A 17,924-nucleotide genomic window follows, 5' to 3' on the forward strand; every position below is an offset into this window, starting at 1 on the left:
GTATTATTTGCTTCCTTTCTTTTTTTTTCTTTTGTATCAGTATTTCTTTGAAGTTAGACTCTTTCTTTGAAATAAAACATTCTGGGAAGTCAAGTTTAATACTAACAGAGCACCAAAGAAATTGAGGTAGTGTTTAAGACAAAAAGTGGAGCACATACATATATTATTAGGAGAGACTTAAATCATCAGTTGACAGCCATACTTCAGTTGACCAAGGAACAAGAATTGCATGGAGTTATTTTTATACACTTGAATGCAAACATCACTTCCTTTTATGCAGAACTATTTGTTGTATTTCTAATGTAATTCTTCAGAAACTATATATAATTCTTCAAAAATGAGTTTTTATACTTATAACTCCATAATCAAGCCTAATTTCCCACAGGAAGATTTTTTTATATCAAGTCAGTCAGGCAGGCAGGAATACCAAAAGCGAGTCATGTGCTTTTACTTTTTTACTCCTTTGACATGAGCAAATTTATTTATGTTAACCTATAACCAAGAGAGATAATATATCTTCATGTAAATAGCACATATGACATTTTTATCTCTTATTTTAAAAGGTTTCTCATAATTAAGATAAAAATTTTATAAATTTAGATTAAACAAAGATTAATCAAGATGGCAGTAAGCCGCTCTCAAAGGAAAATTCATTCTGAGAGAAATTCATATAGTCCTTTAGTAGAATGGTTATGACAAAGAGACCGTGCACATTTCCCACGAGTAAAGAATTTGAATTCTCTAAAACCTCATTTAAATGAGTTTAGGAGCACTTAATATAAAAATTATAAGCCTACCTCAAAATCTCTCATGAACCATTGTGTTAGTCAAAGGAAAGAGCCTATTGACTTTATATTGGTCATGGGTATAACAGTAATCACTGATACCAATCAACTGAAAGAAAATGTTCAGCATTATTTTTTTTCCTATGGGGAGAAAACAGAACTCAGAATTACTGGCAAAAATATATCAAGCTAATGCACACATCTACTGTTTTAGAATTTCATCCACTGACTTTTTAAAGTTTTGACTTGTATCTTGACCTTTTGGGCATTTTTTTTTTTTTTTGATGAGAAGATAAAATACTCCATAAAAATATTAGAGAATGAAAATATTTTAAAATCAAACAGCATTTGAGATAAGTTTATGTAACAGGAGAATTACATAAACTAAAATATTCCTAAAAATTTAGGGAATTTATGATGAAATCTTTAAAAAAATAGTTACTTGGATATCTCCCAGGCTTCTAACAAACAAAAAAACTTTTTCTCTTCAATCTTTAAAGCCTACCTATAATGGACAACGTGGCCTTTAAAAAATGAAGCATTCGTTAGCAAAGGCTATGCTGGTTCACAGCCATGCAGACTATAAAAGATTCAGAATCTTGAAGTTTCCTTAAAAAACGATCTGTCCTCTCTCAATGTCTTTCAGATGGCATTTCATAGCAAATACTCTGATAAGCTAGAAGGAATGAGTATTTGGTACCTTTTTAATTGAGCTAAGCTGAGTAAGAATGACAGCCACCCAAGAAGTCACGTGCAAGGGATTTTTCTGCTATGATTAAACCTGATTTTTCCATCGGTATAACCCTCTCCCCAAGAACCTCTGTGGCCCTCCGTCAAACAGAAGGGAGGCAGCGGCAAGAAGACAGATAATTGTCACAGATAAGGCTGATGCTATCTGGGCCTCTGCCCTTTGGTCCCAGCACTTACTTTGTCTGCTCTGCGAATGAAAACAGGTCTGGTAATACAGGGGAAGTGGCTGTTTCCCAGGAAAGGAAATTGCCTGAAAACACATCTGGCAAAGGGCTTTTTCTCCTCCTCCCGCAGGCAGATCCTTATTTTAACAAAATATACATTTGCTCACCTTCTACAAAGGGGAATTCTACGCAGCCAGTGCCCCCATTCTAAGCGGGAGGCATTTAATTCGTTCTCTAGATAAATGGGCCAGTTATTTTATGTCCCATGCTACCTACATTTAATTGGACAGGAAATTGTGCTAAACTAAGCATCATACCTCATTTCAGAACCGTGTGTATTCTACAGGGAACTCGTCCTCTGCTAGCTATCTACATCCGATGAAACTAAAGAGGCAAAGGAGGAAGAAAACCAGCCGGTAAAGCCCAAAAGTCGAGAATGTAGCTAGAATGCACAGAAAAGCTTAACTGACACAGAGAATTGGTGGAATTTCCAGAGATTCCGTCCTAAGCTAATTCACACGATTTGATTTTAAGTCTGCACTGAGGTGTGCACTTCTGAGAGGACTTCTGCTCACAGACACCAGAAGTCCAGGCGACTGAAGCGGGCACCCTGTGGGCTCCACACATGACAGGAGTTCTAGCTCAAGATGACCAAAGGCGACAAGAACTCTCTGGCGTTGAAATGGAGTCGTCACTGGGGACATGCATCTGCCCGCACAGGGGTGACCGCCAGGGTGAAATGCCCCTCTGAGGACACTACAGCTTTGTCATGCTAAAATCAGGGTAAAAATTATTGCTTTAAATTCTTAAATTTATCACCATTAACGGAGACACACTGGGCTGTGGGATGCTTATCACCTCCTTCACTGAGCCTTGATTTCCATATCTATCATGGCAGCAAGGCTTACCTTCCCAGGGAGTGAGCGAGTGTGTGTGTGTGTGTGTGTGTGTGTTCATAGTTACACTTGTTTTTCTTTTCTTTCTGTCTTTATGGTAACTTGAAGGGCCTTTTCTTTGGCATTTTCTCCCCCCAAATCTCGTGGCGGGGAATTATCTTTCAACTGTCAGGTTCAAGATTTAATGGTAGATCAACATGATTAGCAACTCAATAGAGAGGCATAACCAAAGTTTTTGCAAATGGCTCTAGATTCCATTTGTAGATTAGGTTCAATTCAACATATATTGAAATCAAGTAGAAATAAACATTTTCCGAGATAAAGAAATCATTATAGAGGAAGCCTGCTTTTCGAAAGCTGAAATACTGAAATACTGGCGTGCGTGCGTGCGTGCGTCCGTCCGTCCGTCTGTCCTTTCTTCCTTCCCTCCCTTCCAGTCACAGCTTCTTTTTTAAGCTCTCATTCATTACTATATACAATTTGGAAATAAAAGTAGTAAAAATAACTTTCCCTAACAACAATTTTATGTCCACTGAACTTTCTAATGGTTTTCCCTGTGCACTGAACGTTAAATTGTACGTAAACACGTTGACTGATTTCATTTAGCCGGTTTCTAAAAAGCCTGGGAGAGGGGAGGAGACGGGCCAATGTCCCCGAAGCCCCTTCTGGCTCCGGCATGCCAGGCAGGCGCCTGAGTGTCTTGAGTGTGCCTGTCTCCCCCACAAATGGCCAAAAATCGAAACAGAGCGTCCCCAGCTTCATTTATTAGGGTATTTCAGTTCTGCGAGTCCCTCCTCTAGCAACATAGCACTTTCCAAAAATTAAGCCCACGCGGGCCAAGTGAGCCTGCCCCAGTCTCCGTGCCCGAGGCATGGAGGCAGTGCTGGGATCGCAGTGTTCTGCTCTGGGTGGCGGTGAGCAGAGCAGGCAGGAGAAGGCTCTGGAGGGTCTGGGCAGACAGGACGGCAGAAGCCTTGGGCTCAAAGGTTCTGTAGATGTGGGAGATGCATGTGCCTCTTAGCGCCCGAGTACTCTCCATGTGTTTTCTAATCAGGGAGGGGCTTCTCAGAGCAAACATCTGCCACCTACACCTACTGGGACTTTTAACAGTTCAGAAAGCTCTATTCCCCCTCTCCCTGGACTGGTCAGTCCGACTTCCATCCCTTGATTTAACAATGTAACCACCAGTTGAATCCTGAGTGATAACCGGCTCACTTTCCAACAGCAAGGAGCACATGGGCCAACTCAAAAACGCTGTTTGGCCGTCCATGGCTTGGGGACTGCCTTACTTTGCACCGTTCCAAAGCTGGGATCCTTTTTTGGTTTTGGGGTCCCTGAGACACCATTCCAACACAGCCCAGTGTCTGGGAGCTTCTGATATGGCTCTGGGTGACCTGGGGCCTCTGGAAGGTTGTGGTAGGTCAGACTCCATGATCCAGACAAAAGTGGATCTCCATCTACATGGACCTCCATCAGGAGGGGGCAGGGAGGTCACGAACAAGGCGAGAACCTCTGGCACTTCCCACAGATTAGAGCTTTTGTTCCACAGGCCAAACTGAAGTGAGCTCAGAGTTCTTTGTCATGATGACTTTTTTTTTTCAGCAATAGTTAAACATGATCTTTTTGGTACATCAAACATGATTTACCTTGTTTTAGCAAAATGCAAGGAGAACTTGAGATTGCCCTATAGAAAATAAAGGGGAGCCTCCCAAATTTCAGCTGATGACATTCAGTATGGGGGAGAAAACAAACATTATTAAGAAAATAAGTAACACCACGCACAGCTGTCTGGCAGAACTGTTTGGGAACAAAGCGGTTGGGCAGGCAGGCCACTTTGGGGACGGCTAGAATAATATTTCTCATTTCATAGTTCCGTCTGCCTTTGTTATTCCACTGGCAGGGTACTGAGGAAAACTCAGGATTCTCTTTGAAAATGAACAGTTAACAACAGCTCTGAGCAGTGCAGTCAAGTCTCTCTTCAGTGTGGAGGGGGATCTGGGCTGGGCTCAGCCTGTTACACTGCCCCCAACCCCCGCCCTGGCTCCGGGCTGGGGCAGGAGCGGTCACACAGCTACGAGAGAACCACCACGGTGGGCCTGTCTGTGGCCCAGAGCTGGAGGCTTGGCTGTTGCTCGGGCTCCTCCGTGACGCTCCCCACCCAGGTCTGCCACTTCCTTCTAGGGCCTCCTACTGGCTCCCCTAAGTTACTGCCGGGGCCTGGCAGATCCTCTCCCTGCTCCGCCACGGACTTACAGTTCCGTGGGCGGTGCTGATGCTAAGAACATCCCCCCCGGTTCTGGTGTGTTGCCCACGGCAGGCCGGGCACAAGCGTGACATCTGTACCAGAGCCCCGTTTCCAAGCACACCTTCCTGGTCTTGCATTTAGATCCAGCTTCAAAGCACAGCTTTCTTTTTGGTCAAAGTTTCCTGCCCCTTTCGCAAGTCCCTTCTCCCAGCTGGTCCCGTGGTTCTCAATTCTTCCAGAAGCCATGCCACGATCCGAGGCATGGGACAGTTGCTGTGCATTTAGAATGGCCTCACTCCCCATGCCACATCCCCACCCCAGCAGACTCCGCTAGGTTCTAACTCAGGGGCCAGCAAACAGCAGCCCGTGGTCTGGCTGAAACAACCAGGGAGCTAAGACAGAGTTCAATGTCTTTAAATGGTTGAAATTCACATTTCAACTGGGGTCCATCTCTGGGGTCCACAAATAAAGCTTGGCTGGAACACAGTCACCCTCCCCCATTCACAGATTGTCCATGGCCACGGTTATGCTACAACGGCAGAGTTGAGTAGCTACGAGAGATGGGGTGACCCGCAGAGCCTACAATATCAGGCCATCCATCTATCTGACCCTTTACAGAAACAGTTCACCATCCCCTGGTCTAAGCAGAACCTCCCCACAGCTCTCTAATAATTAATAATTCCCATTTCGGAACCTACGAGGGCCTGAAAGGGACCGATAAGGCAGCATCCACACCCCCGCCTGCGTGGTCGGTGCCCCAGCCGCGGCGTCTCGGTTCTGGATGCCCCCCCAGTCCCTCCTCTCCTCACGCCCTCTTAGCTGACGGGTCTCTCCCGCATTCTCATCGGAAGCACCAGCGCGTTATTATCCATCCCCAGCACCCAGCAGAGGGTCTGATACAAACCACTGGACTGGAAGTTCTTGCCCTACAACCTCCTCCTGCAGCTACTTTCTAAAACCACCTCACTAGCCTGGAAGGCAGACGAGCCATTTTTATACCCATAGAACAAACCATGTGTACCCGATGTTCCTGCGTCACGTTCAGAGAATAACACAGTTCCAATACCTGGTGGTGGAAGAAGAGCTTTCCACTGAACAGAGAGGACTGACAAAATGATCCCAGTCTGTATCATCTCAATCCTGGAAGGCATTACAGAGGAAGAATCATTTCATTTTTCAAGTGAGCTGAGGCTTAGAGAAGTTAGCATTTGCCTCAGGTCTCGGGGCTTGTCTTCGGAGCCTACATGCCTCCCCCTACAGTCAGTAGCGGGAATGGATGCATTTTCTTTAATTTCTCCTTCAGTGGAAACCATGTACCAGCATCACGCTGGAATTATTACCAACCTCTTCTGCTCTAGGACCCTCCCCGAGCACAAGTTCTAGCTTTCCCAAGTGACAGAACCCTCTGGAAGTCTGGCCAAGTCTCTGAACCCCTTCTCAGAAAATGACACATGCTACTTTATTCGGACATTAAGGAACAAGATCTGGGGGTGAGTCTGATGACAAGGAGACTCCATCGTTAAAGGAGAGGCTATATCTCAGTTATAGTTTGGTAAAAAAATGAAGACGTGTATTTCTGCCATCAAGGTTCATGAACCCCTTGAATTCTGTGGTGCTCAGGTTAAGAACCCTGGCTGTAGAAGTAACCTGGGAGCCAGCCCATGCAGAGGAGGGATGCTCTTAAAGGTCTAATGAGGTCTCTGCAAAACACATGTTCCAGGAAAACAGAATTCACAACACAAATTCCAGGAGCACCCAAGAATTAAAATTGTAGGTCTGGAATGCTCCGCAAGCTGCTGGTGCATGATTTCGACGGACTCTGACTTCCATGGGCAGTCCAGTCCGTCCGGTCAGGGCAAGATACGCTTCCACAGACTGGGAAGAACAGAGCCCGTGCACTGTGATACAAACAGACTGCGGCGAAGACTCTGAGCCTTTCCCCAAGCACACTCTGGCTGGTTAGCATACTGTTAATCCCGAAAGTATTAAGTTTTAGTTAATAAAGGAAGTCACCCAGGGGACTGACAGAGTCACAGAATTCAAACAGAAAAATCTTGGGAGTTAATACAACACTGGAATTTTACAGATAAGAACGGTAGAGTTCAATGAAAAAAGAGAGGTGATGTGCCCGAGTTCAACACAGAGTGGGACTGATCCTGGAAAAAAAAAATTACAGCATTACAGAATGATGAGATCTGAGCAAATCCTGATCTAAAACAGAAAAAGTCTGTGTTCCTCTGTCACCATCCTCTTATTTAAATTCTGATTTCTCTGTGTATTGTAATTTGATGGACCATTAATCTGTCCACTGTATTTTACTTCGAATACTGAAGTGGATATTTTGTTTAAAAGATGAAGTGTCAGGGCTCAGAAACTGGTTTTCCCAGCATGATTTAATAAACTGCAATCTTCCTATCTGACGCTTTTAAAGGGAAATTTTGTGTATGTAGCTAATAGTTAAAAAAATCAAGAAATACCAACAGAAACTATTTTTCCCTGTGAAAAGGCAGAGGCTTTACAAGAGCAAGACTTCTTCCTCTTTGCTTGTAATAACAAAAATAAACCAAAGTCCTGACATATTTGTAGTATTTTTATTCCTAAAGGAAAAAACAGGAACCTTCATTGTACTTTAAAGTTATTACCCCCGATATGTTACCAGCTAAGCACTGTGAGGCCAGCCTCAGAGAGACCCGCTGCTCTCTCTAGGAAATGCCCCATTAGGGTGGTGCCTCTGAAACACTCGGGGGTCCTGTCACTGAGCGGTTTTCCCAGAGGGTTTCGGCAGCATATAGCCCTGGCTGAACAGCACACATCATGCTCGGATTTTTCCTGTTGCCTGGTTAGTGACCCCCTACAGGAAGATAACAGACACGCCGGGAGGGCGGAGCAGCTTGCTACACAGGTCTGGCTGCTCTTATCAACTTATCATATAAGGAAAGGAAAGTGATTGATTCCGATCCTGACACCGCAGAATCTGGGGGAAGAGAAACAAAGCAGCATGAAGGCTGATCTGTAGAGTGACTACAGCCCTCAGGAGTGAGCAGGGTTATTCGTGCGGCTGCCATCTGACAGTTCCCTGCAGCACGGACCCACCAGAGGGAAGACAGCACTCACGATCAAGTTCCTGCTGGAAAAGGAGGGAAGAGGCTCCCACAGATGGTCCTGAAACCGTGGCCGCAGAGCCCCGCATCTGAGAGGGCAGCTTAGGACCGGGATTCCCATGTGCCTTCGAGTCTGCTAAGCTGCTGGTTTATTACCAAAAGAAAGGAAGAATGTGGCAGATTGTTTTCTTTACTTTGGGCTGTGATCTTGTCCTAGCCGCAGCCTATAACAACTTTCGGAGAAGCATGGACAGCATCGGGAGGAGGCAGTATCAGGTTCAGCACGGAGCCTGCAGCTACACCTTCCTCCTGCCAGAGACGGACAACTGTCGCTCTTCCAGCTCCTACGTGCCCAACGCTGTGCAGAGGGACGCACCGCTCGATTACGATGACTCGGTACAGAGGCTGCAAGTGCTGGAGAACATCATGGAAAACAATACTCAGTGGCTGATGAAGGTAGGAAAAAAAATCATTTTTACTTGGTGAACTTCATGAAGCTGTTAAGATCCGCTCAGTTTAAAAAAAAGGAGGGGGAGGCAAAGAGCACAGGAGAGAGAGACGGCGGCCAACACCCTCGCACCGATGATCCTTTCTGTGACTCCAGCCCAGGGTGTAAAGTAGTCCTGGGTGGGAAGTGAAAGGGATTATTTCAGAAAAATGCCAGAATCCATAAAGAGATCTCCTAGTTCAGAATCGTCACTTAATAAAGTAGAGAAAGTACACTTCTCTGCAAAACGTGTAGGCTGTGTTGTTTGTGTAAGTGGTTTAGACTCAGCAACACCCATTGCCAGGGATGTTATAAACTGGTTTCAGGCGCGGGGGTGCGGGGGAGGGAAGCTGTAAGAGCCAGAGCCAGAGCCAGAGCCAGAGCCAGGAGCCAGGAAAAACGTGACAATCATGCTAATTACTGACATAACGGATGGAGTAAAGTGCTTTACCAATTTCCTGAATTTATTTACTAAAATAGATTGTGACTCTTGGTAAATGAGAGGAAATTTAATAAAGCAGACTTTATGTTTCTCAGAACCTGTGGGCTTTACCCTGAAGGGTTTGTCGGTTTGTAAATGGGGTACTTTTCACATGCATCCTGGGGTAAGTCCGGCCCCCAGCCCCTGGGCTGCAGCAGTGGGCTGGGGGTGTCCTCCCACGGGGATGGGCATACGGGGCATTCTGCCACAGCTCTGCCATGACAAGATGGTCGTGTTCGCAGGGCCACGATGATACACAGTGTCACAGATGTTTCACCAAACAGGATTGTTTGGTGAAAGAGAGTTTGACCCAAACAGGGTATGGAAAGCTCAGTTTTTCTTTTACCAGTGAGGATTTTCCTCATGTACATGTGGGGGGGGGGAGTATTCTACAAAACCCAAAGTCTCCCTGAAATTTTTGATATGGAATATATATATATATACATATATATATATATATATGTATATATATATATACATGTGTATATATATATATTCTAAAGGAGGCTTAAACAAATTGCATACATAGATTAATCATTAAATGTTCTACTGACAGTACCTCACAGTGCTTACAGGGTAGAGAAGGTACTACTTCGCGAGCTACTTCACTTCATGCAAGACCTTGCCCCAGAAGGAGTTCTCAGCCTTTCATTTCCCCATAAACTCTCTGTTAGAATATTTTATCTTAATCTTAGAATAGATCTTGGCTCCAAATCTGTGTTTCTCATTAGCTGTCCTACCTTCAGAGAGGAAATGACCACGTTATTACTTGAGTCTAAGCCGGAATGAATGAGTGCCCTCAGCGCTGCAGTTCCCTGCAACCACGCAGCCGCTTCGGTGCAGACACAGAAAACAACAAACGCTTACCAGAAAGGCCTGCTGTGATACACAACTCGTTCCTAATCATCTTTGAAGGCACTGGCCCTTCTGGGCAAATTCTCCCCCCAGGTTTTCCTCTTTTCCTAAGAAGGTCCCTGCGGTGTGCACTTTTAAAATCTTCATGCACGTGCATAAAAAAGAAGCTGTTCATTCACAGATGTACTTTAAAACAAAAAATACACAGCAACACAGACAAACTGCATCCTAAAGGTGTCCTCACTCTGACGTCCCATTTCTTTTTACATTGTCATGTTCACGCTGAACCCCCTCTCTCCGTGCACTGTGGTTACGCCAGGGCTAACAGCCGTGGTGAGAGATGAAAGATACATCATACATAGTAAACACCCTGATTGCCCGACTGGTAAATCATCTCTTAAAATAAACAGTCAAGAAACCTGAAAGAATGTTTTGCCAAATGCAAGACTGCTTAAATTGCATTTGCTTAATAAAGCCCACAGTAAGCACACCTGAAAAACTCCATGAGCAAGGCTCATATTTCTTAGATAAACAACCCCTTTTTCTTGGATCTTTGTGACACAGTTTAAAGAAGGAAAGGAGCAAGAAATTCTCTAATGAAGAGACCAACATTTTTTCCTTTCCTGGTTCAATTAGTAAATATTTGAACAGTGGCACAATGGCATTTCCAGACTCCTTCTTCAGCTATCTAGCTAAATTGTCACAGAGAATGACGTCATGTTTATCTTTGCCTCAGCTCAGCACCTGTTCACCTGGCCTATCGGGGTGATGCGCACCTGAGAGTCTGTGTTCACTCTGATCACAGGCTTCTCGTTTGGAATGAAAGCAAAAAAAAAAAAAAAAAAAAAAAAAAAAAAAAGCAAATATGAATCCTGTTTAAAGAGGTTAAATATAACCTCTTTGCTTGTTTTTTATTGCTGTGTTTTGTCACCTGTGACAATAAACACTGCTTTTCTCATAAGGGACAAAATAATATATAATGGGATGATAGATAAGCCACAGGTTTAAAGGTTCAACATCACAATCTAACTAGATGGCTAGACTATCCCCAAGCGAAAAAGCACAATTCTGTGTTTTTCATTGTTTCTCATATTTCCTTTTCTTTAGGGTTGTAGGTTTTTTTTTTTTTTTAATGTTTTCATATTTCCTTTCTCTTCCTGATCAACACTAAAAATTAGAGGGGTCTGTGGGGGGGGGGTGGCAGGGTGGGAAACCTTTAAGATTTTAAGAAAAGTTGTTAAGAGGGAAAACAAGATCAAGTTTCTGTTGATTTCAGGGCCGATGACTAGCAGTTCATCTCCTGAGCGGCAAGCACTGCCTACGGAGCTTGGACTAAGAAAGCCGTTTTGCAATCATCAAAAGATGCCACACTGCCCCTTTAATCCGCCAGGCAAAGGAAGTGTCAGGCTTCTGAATGAGTGCAGAGTAATATGAATGAACAATGCAGGGAGGGCTCACTTTCTGCTCAGTGGTTAAACAAGGATAAGATAATGCAGGACAGTTTACCAAATACGACACAATGACCTAAAAAAATCGTATGTCACAATCCCCTGCTAACCCTGCAGCTATGCTAAACCTCTGCCCCAGTGATACTAAACTCACTTTCTAAAAACTGACAAATAACTTAGCAAAGTGGATTTTATCTTGCATGGAGACCAAATGTATTTTTTTTTTCCGATAAGAGGAAATAGGGAAAGGAAATAAACAATTATTTCACACTGATGGATACCTCAAATTTATAAACAACTGCAAAGCCTATTGTGCTTTAAAACAGAATGTTTTGAAAAATAAAGCTAATGCCTATTAAATTGATGTAAACATTTCCTTTTTTTGTGTGTGTGTAGTGAAAGAAGTACAGGGTAGGCACTATAAACCTGAATCTAGATTCTTTTCTTCCTCTAAAACTACTAATAATATATTCTTTTAATAAGGTGGGAGGGACTACTATTCTCCAGTGGATGTAGAGGGGACAATGCACTTTTGCTGCTAAAAACAAAATTGCCATCAATGGGAAAAACGGATGGTGAGAGGCTCAGGGGCACTGAGACCACCAGCCCTTCCCCATCCCTGTAGCAGTGGGCATGGGGGAGGTGGAGAGGGAGTATGTGTGTATTTTATCATATGTGGTTGCAAAATATTCCTTAGCTGTATATTCAAACAAACAAATAAACCAGAGCTTGGTTCATTAAAGGAAAGAAAAAAAAAATCCTACTATAGCCATAGCCAACAGCCCACTTCGCGACTGGAGAAGAACCACGGCTCCTGTGCTGTATCCGCTGTGTCTTGAATCATGAACTATGACTGTGTTCAGTAGACAAGTGGAATAAAGCCTGTGTTTCAGATGGCAGGGAAATGGTTACTACTGTTATTTAATTATATACTCATATCACTATAGCAAGGAATGAGGAGATGATTACAATGTCACGATGGGAGAGGAAGCACTACATATTTAAGTTTGGAAAATGCAGGTATAATGTTTACTGTGTATCATGTAAGATATACATAGTGCAATGTGTGCTCACTATGTATATTGTATAAAACATACTGAATATTTAGTACACATAGTATATGCTGTTTATATAATATTCACTTTCCACGGTCAAGTAGTCTCTGCTTGATAACCGGGGCTTCTGGCACACTGAACCGCGGAGGCACTGCACTGTGTGGAGACAACTATCTGCCTGTGGAGTCTAGAACTAGGAAATGGAGCTGGACACAACTTCCATAATATCGTACTTCCTGTTTAGACACTAGGTAATCCGTAGAGTCTCCATACTAAAATTTGAAAATTGGTTTATTTTCACCAATGTGGTTCTTTACAAACAGGTTGTGATCCAGTGACTATACAGGAACATGAAAGGGATAATGACCTTACAAAGGGTGACCCTCTGGCAGGCTGGCCCAGAGTGCTGATTTTAATTCTAACTGAAATCTCATGCATTTATAATTGAAAAACAACAGTTTAAATCAACCCTACCACCATATGGATAACTTGAAAAAATAAAGCACACATGTTATGAAAGTAATATACAGGCAATGTAAAATAAGCAAATCAAACCATTAAAACAGTAGAAAGGAGGAAGCAAATTCTCCCTTTCCCTAATCTTCAGCTTCCAGACAAGCACTTAAGAGATTCATACGAGCCCTTTAAAAATTTAATATGAAAATGCATGGATTTCCTTCTTAAAATATGCGTGTGGTATTATACCTCTGTGATATGATCAGAACCTTTATTTGGATCACGAATGACCTGGAAAGAGGTTAAAAGAAAGAGATTTTATTTAGGGAAAAAGCAGAATTTGGAAGAGTGAGTTAAAGGAGAACATGAAGTAAAGGGGTGTGTGTGTGCACGTGTGCCTGAGAGAGCCAGAGACAGAGAGGGAAAGACAGAGACAAGGGGGGGGAGACACTACCCATGAGGGCTCAATCAAGGTGAGGAAAAGGGGCTGTGTTACTGCATGGCTGTTGTGACAGAAGAAAGGTAGTTAATATTGCCACACATCTGGCCATCAAGTGACAGCACGGCCTGCACAGCTCTGTGGATTTCCCAAATTGAGACCTAGAGGCTATATGCGATGAACCATGGACAGATACAGATTTTCCAAGCAGGTGCTCATAAATTGTAGAATATCTGTATTACTTAATGATAATGATAACTGTGCAAACTATTATCTCTCCTATATATAGACATGCTTTTACATACAGCTATACCTATAAAATATAATTTATTTTTTATTAAACATAAATTCAGAAGTTTTATATATATATATGTGTGTGTGTGTGTATATATATAGTCTTTTCACTATATCCTTCTTTGACTTGAACAACCTGACAATAAGATTTTTCTCCTAAATTATTCTAGAATTTTTCTGATAAAAAGAGAGCTTCTCAATTTCCCAGTCACACTTTTCTCACGGAAGTAGTATTAGTAACACAGTTCTTGGGGGCTGCTAGCAGGTAGCACTGAATCACTTTAAAGCACTTTCCACACTTTAGCCCATTTTGTTCCAAGACCATCTCTAGAACACAGGCATGGGAGATATAATCCTATCTATTTTTAATCACTTATAAACATGGGTCAAGATAATATCAATGTGCTTTGCAGTTTGGAAGTCTTGTATGGATTACCTAGAGAGGAAAACAAACACGGAAAGGCACGTACATCCCCCCCTTTGACAAAAAACAGAATTTTCCATGGAGCTGGAAAAACTACAGCAAACTGTCGGGACAAATGTGAATAGATATGGACCTGGTGCTATTTCTTAGTCCACTAACGTAAATGACTGAATTCCACTCCACCCCCTCCCATTCCTTTTGGGCAAGAGCCATTAAAGTCCATTTATTTGTTCAACAAATATTTATTGAAAGCCACCGTGTGTCCTGGTGGCATTCTAGCACTCAGAAAAAAATCACTGAGGCGAAGTCCGTGACCAAGGGTCTGGCCCTGGTGGGGACTTGCCACGTTATAGCACAGCGTTCCTGGCAGGATGTGTGTCCGAAGGTAGGAAGCACTACCCAAAATCACTGAGTGCCTAGAGAAGACCTGGTAAAGGAGATCGGAGTGTTGGAGAGCAGGGGTGGAGAAGGGCATGGTACCAGTTTGGTCACTCCAATGACAGCTCTTTCACAAAAGGGAAACCCATTCAAACCCTTTCCAAATGGTCATTTCTCCTTGTCATCAAAGTGATACAAGATTATTATAGAAAACAGAGCATACAAAGGATGCACAGAAGACACATACTATGTATAATTCTATCACTCTGAAATGACCACCCTTAATATTTAGATGCCTGTAGACGTAGGGTTATTTTCTTATGTGCTGCGTATACTGCAATATCATGTATACTTATCCCTACTGCTGTGAAGTGTGTCAGACTGAGGAGTCACAGACCTGTACCCCTGAAACAAATACTACAGTATATCCTAATAAATTAAAAAGTAATAACAAATTAAAATTAAAATAAAAAGAAAGTAGGTCTGGGAGGTGAAGTAGCTTGTTGACATCCCAAGTCAGCAAGAAGTAATTCCCTCCACCTGCGAGACAGGTGTTCGCAGACAAGCACAGGGCTGGCGTTCCCGGGCACACCTGCGTACTGGGATGCCACAGCATGTCAGCAGGTTTGGCACATGGTGGCTACTGAGCGGACAACCTCATCATCCAATATTTACAGGTAAAACGTGCTATCGTTTCTATATGAGCATTGTACCAAAGCAGCTAAGGAAAAAAAAAAAAAAAAGCAACTGGGAATATCTCGTGTGTAAAGTAATCACCCAAAATTCCACTTTGTAGTTAAGAAGAGTAAAAACAAACTCTGTGATAACCGAGAGCAAGTATATATGCACCTTCTCACACATCATACCCACAGGAGCAACCCTCTTCTGATTGTTGCCTGAGGGACGACATCCTGAACTTCACGAACACTTGGAAGTTCAGACAAATAAAATCCAGTCCCATGAAAGTAATGTGCGACCCGCTCTGCCCTCTAATTCGATTTTAAAATCACCCAGGATTCTATGATAGGTATCACCAAAAATACCTTGATGTCAGCATGGTATTGTTTAAAATGACAAATGATCAATGATCTGATATAATCAAAAATGGTAAAAAAAAAATTTTTTTTCAGTGTTTTAGAATAAAAGTTTTCAACATTTACTGGAGTTAAAAATGACTGTTTTATGTATGCTTTGACAGTAAAGGGATGAACTCTCCTCTACCACCTGAACTCTGAGTCAAGTATGCTAGCTGTCTGCAAATTAATATTTTAATTAGATATTTCCCCATGAAATCACCTTTCTTTCTTATCCTAATCTTGGCACATACCAGCCGATGAAAGATGTAAAACCTATTAAAATCCCCTGAGGAGTGGACCAAATCCTTTTACCATCATAGCTCCTTCAACCAGCTACAACCATTATCTTTGCCATTCAACTAGAACCTAATTAAAACCTCTGTGGGACCAGCCTTGGGGGGGTGCCTGGGACAGTAATTACTTTGCTCCCAAATCAGCCTTAGTCCTTCCTTTGAGCAACTTTTCAGAGCCTATGAATTGCTTTTGAAATCTTGACATTAACCTGACAACCTAACACTACAAAGTCTTCACATCTAATATCAAAAAAAACCAACAATCAAGTCAATGAACTATATGCATTAAGAATACCACCTGGTATTTATTAACACATCGTGTTACACTTTTTCATGGACAATGGTGGTTTTTAAGGGAAAGGATATCAAGATACTTGGGTCTTAGAAAATACAGTATTTTGTCATATTGACACAGCCTCTTTGAGACTACATCACTGTATATGTGAATATTCACAAGTTACTTATTAATCTGTTTTTTAGGTAGAGAAAATCAATAAAGTCTTAAAAGGAGGCAAGCATTCAACCTCTCCATTTCTCCATCTTGTCACATCCCATCGAGGCCATATTCATACTTGTTCACATATTAGCAGTCTTTTCACTGGGAGGGTGACTTAATGTGCTGATTAGCCTGGTGACAGAACCCACCGTCCCCATCGCCCTCAGTGTTCCAGGATGGCGTCCTCATTACGATTGTTCCATAAACGACAGGAACAGAGGGCAAACCTGCGCTGCGCGTCAGCTTCTGCGTGCCCCTAATTAACACACGCTTTCTCTCACACAAACACAAATAAAATCTTTTTTTAAAAAAGTCATTTCATACCAAAAGAAGACGTATCTTGGACACAACTATTCAGATTCAAAGAAATCTAAATATAAAATAAATCATGTTTACATGTGAAGTCAATACTATTATTGATAGACAAGCATGCCTTTGAAGTTCCTTTTCTGGGTTTTGCTGTCTGCATGCTTTTTTTTTAACTTTATTTTCAAAAGATTTTATTTATTTATTTATTTGAGAGAGAGAGAGTATAGAAGTGAGGTGAGGGGCAGAGGGAGAAACAGGCTCTCTGCTGAGCAGGGAACGATCCGAGTACTCGATCCTGGGACCCTGGGATCATGACCTGAACTGAAGATAGACACTTAACTGAACCACCCAGGTGTCCGGGTGCCTGCATGTTTAATTAACTATATAAGCAGTGCAATCTGAAGCTACAGAATACCAGTTTTTTTGTTATTTCATTTTTTCCTCTTCATACGTAGTAAATGACTTTGAAAGACTTATTTTTTAGAGCAGTTTTAGGCTCACAGTTAAATTGAAAAGATACACAGATTTCCCAAATGCCTCCTGCTGCCACATCCATGCATAGCTTCCCCCCACTATCAGTGACATCTGTCACAACGGATGAACTTACACTAAAACACCATTATTGCACAGGGCCAACAGTTCACATCAGAGTTTACTCTTGGCATCGCACACCCGTAGGTTTGTGGGCACATGCGTCCACCATAATCGTGCCGTGCAGAGTATTTTCACGGCCCTAAAAACCACCTGTGCTCCACTGGTTCGTCTCTCCTTCCTCCAAACCCCTGCAAACTACTGATCTTTTTACTGTGTCCGAAATTTTGTCTTTTCCAAAATGTCATATACTTGGAATCATGCAGTATGTAGCCTTTTCACTTAGGAAGTGGCTGTTTTTTTTTTTTTTAGCATGATTAACTACATTTGTTTAACCCCCACTGTGCACCTTCAGAAACACAAGGGGACAGCAAGGACTTTAAGGGATTATGTGTTTGTAAGTTGATGAGTACAAAAGCAAGTTGGAAACTCTAAGATACTACACTAGTGCAGGGATTATAATTATAATTAATTTTAATAACAATATCAGAAACACAGTTAACAAGACCTGTACCATCTCTCACATTCAAGATCATAATTCCATTCATAATTCAAGCTCAGGGTTCTGTCACATGGTACACAGCTGGCAAAACCATAGTCAAGTCTCTTTATCTCAGAGCTTCTTATAATAACACACATTCTCAAGAGATTTAAGTAGAAGTCCACACATCTTCTTGTGCGGATCAGGAGAGCTGTCAGGGCAAATGATCTGACCTTATACCTTTGAGTTGAACACCTCAAAGCACATCTTTACTGTAAGATCGTGAATTTCCTTTCAGCATGGAAAAGGGCTGTTGCAGGTGCACAAGGAAAGTGCCTCTACCCCACGGCTGGGCGCCTCTCTAGAAACACCCTGCTCTGAAACTGTGGACGACCTCTTCCCCCATATCACCCTGCCTAT

At 42.5% G+C, this 17,924-nt stretch overlaps 2 protein-coding genes across 4 annotated transcripts in view; one reads left to right on the forward strand and one right to left on the reverse strand.

Annotated features, from left to right (window-relative positions):
- Positions 1-17,924, reverse strand: part of MCPH1 (microcephalin 1) — a 240,879-nt gene that overhangs the window by 66,430 nt on the left and 156,525 nt on the right. The window lies entirely within an intron of this gene.
- ANGPT2 (angiopoietin 2) overlaps positions 7,694-17,924 on the forward strand; it is a 53,443-nt gene continuing 43,212 nt past the window's right edge. Inside the window, exon 1 of one of the 2 annotated variants that reach the window (XM_004766748.3) lies at positions 7,694-8,397. In XM_004766748.3, coding sequence (XP_004766805.2) covers positions 8,113-8,397 — 285 coding nt within the window. In that variant the 5' untranslated portion in view covers positions 7,694-8,112. The remainder of the gene's footprint in view (positions 8,398-17,924) is intronic. The other variant, XM_004766747.3, reaches the window with a different exon arrangement.

The sequence above is a fragment of the Mustela putorius genome, unplaced genomic scaffold, assembly GCF_011764305.1.
Source record: "Mustela putorius furo isolate JIRA1106 unplaced genomic scaffold, ASM1176430v1.1 tig00000905_pilon_pilon_pilon, whole genome shotgun sequence".
Classification (NCBI taxonomy): Eukaryota; Metazoa; Chordata; class Mammalia; order Carnivora; family Mustelidae; genus Mustela; species Mustela putorius.